Genomic DNA, 4718 nt, shown 5'->3' with positions numbered 1-4718 from the left:
ACTGCGTCATGCTTAAATATCTACCACCTGAGTATTATTCCACTTGCAAGCTTTCAGCGGAGCTGCGTACATAATCACTGTCGTGAAGAATTTGTACTATATAATTGATGTATGGATGACATGAATTCCATGTCAATAAATTAAACTCAGTGTACTATTGAAATTGATTTGTGATGTCATATATGCTATTTTTGGGTTGTTTCACCAAGTGCAGTGTAAAATGCACACATCGGATATGGGTCACTTTTAAAAGAAATGTAAGCATGTCGTCCAAAAAATCGGATATAGTCTCAAAATCGGAATTGGTCATCAAGACCTGCAGTGTAAATGCAGCCGCAGTGTTGAAACACAATGTAAGCCTACTGCTGTAGTTATGCTGCTAATTTACATACAGTATGCACTGCGTGTAAAATTGGCTTGATTTAGAAGGTTAGTTACTTTATTCAGTACAGGCTACACAAACAAGTTTATCAGCTTTGTCTAAATTACGGTCTACTTACTTTGTAATTGTCTACCCATACAGGTTCCCGCTGTCAGTTAGATGGTAAGTTATCATACTCTTAATGGGCCTCATGCATGAAACATTCGTAAATAAAGGAGTAAATTCTGAAATTCCAATCATTCGTAAATAGGGCGCTCATGCACGCTCATTCACAATTAGCATAATCCCCGCCTATGAATTACAGCTACACAAATTGTGTGTCCAGGAACGCAGTGGAATATTCTGGTCTACTTTCTCAGGTTTGGCTCCAGTATATTGCATAAATGCTAAAAACACTAATAGGCCATATGCCTAACAATAAATATTCAATAACGTGTGTCCACAAAAGCGTTTTTAGCCAGCTGAAAAACTGTCAGGCGCTCTTCTTAAAACGGCCAGCTGGTGGTGCTGGAGAACGCTTTGGTGGCACAGCGTTGTTCTAGCTGAGCTTGAGAGACGCTTTGGTTGCTATGATTTGAAATATCCACGGCAGTAACATATTACTAGTATCTCATTTTAAGAATATTACGGAATATAAAAATTCAGTAACCAGCAATATGAACTTATCTATTGTTGTTCAGTTGTTGTACAAGTAGGATGATTGGTCGGTCTAGTATTTGTCCTACCGAAGCTACCAGAAAACTTTACGAACGATTTACACAAAAAATCGTTCTGCTCGTGTTTCATGCATGAGGCCCAATGATCGGAAATCTCTTGTTCCACACAGAATGACTCTACTATGTCTGTGAGACATTTTAACAAGGAATTCTCATATCTTTCCTCTCATCAGTATGTGGTCAAGCCCCACTTAAAAAAATTGTTGGAGGGGAGAATGCAACAGCAGGGTCTTGGCCGTGGCAAGTCAGCATTCACCACAAGATTTTAAGAGTTCATTTCTGTGGTGGGAGTCTAATCAATAAAGACTGGGTTTTATCTGCTGCTCACTGCTTCCAGGAGTATGTTGAATCTTAAATAAAGTTTAAGATACAATTGTAGATTGTAGATAACAGAGGAATTGAAGCAAACCTTCTCTTTTTACAGCTACAGTGCATCTGTCATTGTGATGTACTTTGGGCGTTGGAGGCAGTGGGGCTCCAACCCTTATGAGATATCTAGAACAGCGAGTCGAATCATCATCCATGCTAACTATGACAATCCTAAGTTTCACAACGACATAGCACTGGTCAAACTCTCTTCTTCTGTGACTTTCTCTGATTATATTAGACCAGTCTGTCTGGCTGCTGCTGGTAGTAAATTTGCTGCAGGTACAGAGAGCTGGGTAACTGGATGGGGAAGGCTACAGTCTGAAGGTGAGTGAACATTTGCTTACCAGTTAACTGAATGCAAACAATACTGTAAACCAACAATTTACCTAGCAATGTATTTTAAAAGTCATAAAATGTGTCCTCTGATCTGTCACAGGCCAGTCTGCTAACATCCTGCTGGAGGTGATGATACCAATTGTGAGCCACAAGGACTGTAATAAAGCTTACGGAGGGGGCATCACAAACAATATGATTTGTGCTGGATTGTTAAATGAGAGAGGGAAAAGTTCATGTCAGGTAAGACATTAGTCATTCACTTGAACACTTTTAATCCAAACCTCATACACTGCTCCTGAACTGCAGAGAAAAAGATAGATCAATAGAGTAAATAATTTCAAATAAGACACAAAAGCTATATATATATATATAATAAAAAATACCTCTTAAAAACTAAAAGTTGCTGTTAATTTACTCACCCTCAGGCCATCTAAGATGTACTGTGGGTGATTTTTTCTTTTTTTTTTTAGTGGAATTAAAAAAGTATGACCAATGTATTTGAAGCTAATCAATTAAGTGGTTCAAATTAGGCATACAACTAAACAGGAATAGCATTGGAGCACCGATGCCAAAGATTTTCTTATTATTGGGAGATGCGAGGTTCTGTAGTACTTACCACTAGAAGATGTAAAGGCCAAATTGGATCATGTGAGGCAACTCAGCCAATCGTATAATTGCAGTGATCTCAGTGGCTGGCGTTCACAGTTCTCTGAATTAATACAGTCAGTTGCAGTTTACACTGCACTTCTAATGCACTTAGAAGCATTAGCAAGCGCTATTAAGAGTGCTGTCTTAAAAAATAGCAGGTGTAACTCCACTGACTCCAGCATAGGGTTCGGTATTTGAATTTTATCAATTTCAATTCCTATTCTGCTTATCGATTCCGTTTCTATTCCAATGTGGTTTAAAAAAAAAAAAAAATGAAGTCAAACATTTAGATATCAAACATATTTATTCTGTCTTTTTTTGCAGAACATTTAGTTGCAGCTGAATCCCATGAACAAAAATCAGCAGGCTACATAAAAACTTGACTCATTTAAGAGCTGTTTGTGTGCAAAATAGAGATGCAGATTCTGGATAAATTGAGATTTTTTTTAAATGGAGGTTGTGGTTCTCACGATTCTAAAAAAAAAAAACATTAGTCAACTAAACAAAATCACATGCAATTTATGACTTAATGACTCACTCAAGATGTACTTGTTTCATTACTGGATGAATCAACATTTTTGAACAAATCTCTTGTTCGAATGATTCGAAGACAAATACATTTTAACATCCCCTTTCCGCCACCTACTGGTGCAACAACGTAATCGATCAATCTTTATTAAAAGTGTCAAATTACTTTCAAAAGGTGACTCTATTTTGATCGCTACTGTACACATCAGTGTTTATATCCAAACTATAAATGTAAATCCTAGTACTTCTGTGAATATTTGACTGCTTGTAACACAGAAATAACTTTTGACTGTATGGTTAAAAAGACTGTGAAACTGTTTCATTCATATACATGACAGCTGCTCTCTTTAGGGGTGCTTTCACACTAGCACTTTTGGTGCACACCCGGGTTCGATTGACGTCAGAGTTCGGTTCGTTTGGATGATGTGAACACGGTCTTCCGACCTCAAGTGCGCACCAGCGAACCGTACCCGAGTCCGCTTAAAACGGGTGGTCTGGGGTACGGTTCATGTGAACTCCGGTACGGTTCGCTGCTGATGTGAACACAATTGTACCAAATCGCAGAAGTGAACCGCTATTAATGACATTATTTGATAAAAATGTGTGTGTGTGTTTCACTCACTTTCCTGATGAGCGTGACTGACGTGCTGCAAACAGGGAGCTGTATATCTCATTTCTGTTCGCCTTCAGCGTTCTTTAGAGCATTTGCAGTACATTCGTAAGACAGACGTAAGTGCCATTATGTACCAAAGCTTTGTAAACAAAACAAACGGTTCAAAAACGTGAATATATAAAAGTGCAGAGAGCAATGTTATGCATTTGTCGCCTTCTCCTGCGCCGTTGTTACTAAGCAACGGGGTAAACAGCTGCTGGCTTGATGACGCAAACGAACCGCGGTTTGGACCCAAATAAAATAATATGAACACAGTCCAGCAGGGGGAGGGGGGAGCAATCTAACTCAGGTTCGGACCAGGCAAGCGAACCAAGTGTGAAAGCACTCTAGGTCAGCAGCAGCGCGAACACAGATTTAAATGTTCAAATCCCACTGGTGTGATCGTACACTGCATGGACTAACCAAGAGTGATCATACCATTGTGATCTCACACGTAAAAGGTTTAACAGATGAATCATTGTCATTTTGGAACAAGACCACGTTGGTGTTAGTGATCTTTAACTATCTGTTAAATTAACCTGTTAACCTGCTCCCCCCATTTTGGGACTCACAGCTGAAAATGACCTGCCTAACTTAAAATGGTAACAGATCCTGACAACAGTGTGCTACACACACAATTTAGGTATTGAAAAAAATTGTACCACACTGAATGTTTTATTTTATTTTATTTCATATACAAAATACATGAAATCAGTCCTTGAGCAACCCAGAAAAGTTATGGGTTGAAAGTCACGTCTCATCAGTTAATATTTAAAATTTGAAGATACCATGAAAAATGATATTCCTGCAGCCATTTTTCCAAGACTATGTCTAGTCTAGTCTAGTCTAGTCTTGGGCCAAGCGATTAGTCAACAGAAGAGACAGACGGCTGCACTTGAGTGTTTTGCGTAATACTTGTTTATAGATCTGCTGTTTGAATTATTACTTGCTGCTAGGAAGGAATATTTCATTTTCTGCCTATTTCTACGTTATATTTTTGTTTGCGTTTGTATTTTTGATTGCACTTTCTGGTAATTATAATAATTGCCCTCGGCAAAGAAGGAGCGCGTGTAATTTAATTGCTCCC

General features: G+C 38.5%; 1 protein-coding gene across 1 annotated transcript; it reads left to right on the top strand.

The window, feature by feature from the left end:
- Nucleotides 1–235: 235 nt before the first annotated feature.
- Nucleotides 236–2043, top strand: LOC107667839 (serine protease hepsin-like; the record flags this gene model as incomplete). Its single annotated transcript, XM_016459559.1, has 5 exons — nucleotides 236–239; nucleotides 524–544; nucleotides 1272–1437; nucleotides 1523–1791; nucleotides 1904–2043. Coding segments are annotated over exons 1-5 (600 nt in total), but the record flags the coding sequence as incomplete, so codon positions are not given.
- Between the last annotated feature and the right edge of the window lie 2675 nt (nucleotides 2044–4718).

This window comes from Sinocyclocheilus anshuiensis, unplaced genomic scaffold (assembly GCF_001515605.1).
Source record: "Sinocyclocheilus anshuiensis isolate Anshui unplaced genomic scaffold, SAMN03320099.WGS_v1.1 scaffold2733, whole genome shotgun sequence".
Classification (NCBI taxonomy): domain Eukaryota; kingdom Metazoa; phylum Chordata; class Actinopteri; order Cypriniformes; family Cyprinidae; genus Sinocyclocheilus; species Sinocyclocheilus anshuiensis.
This window is presented reverse-complemented; position numbering and strand designations above follow the sequence as displayed.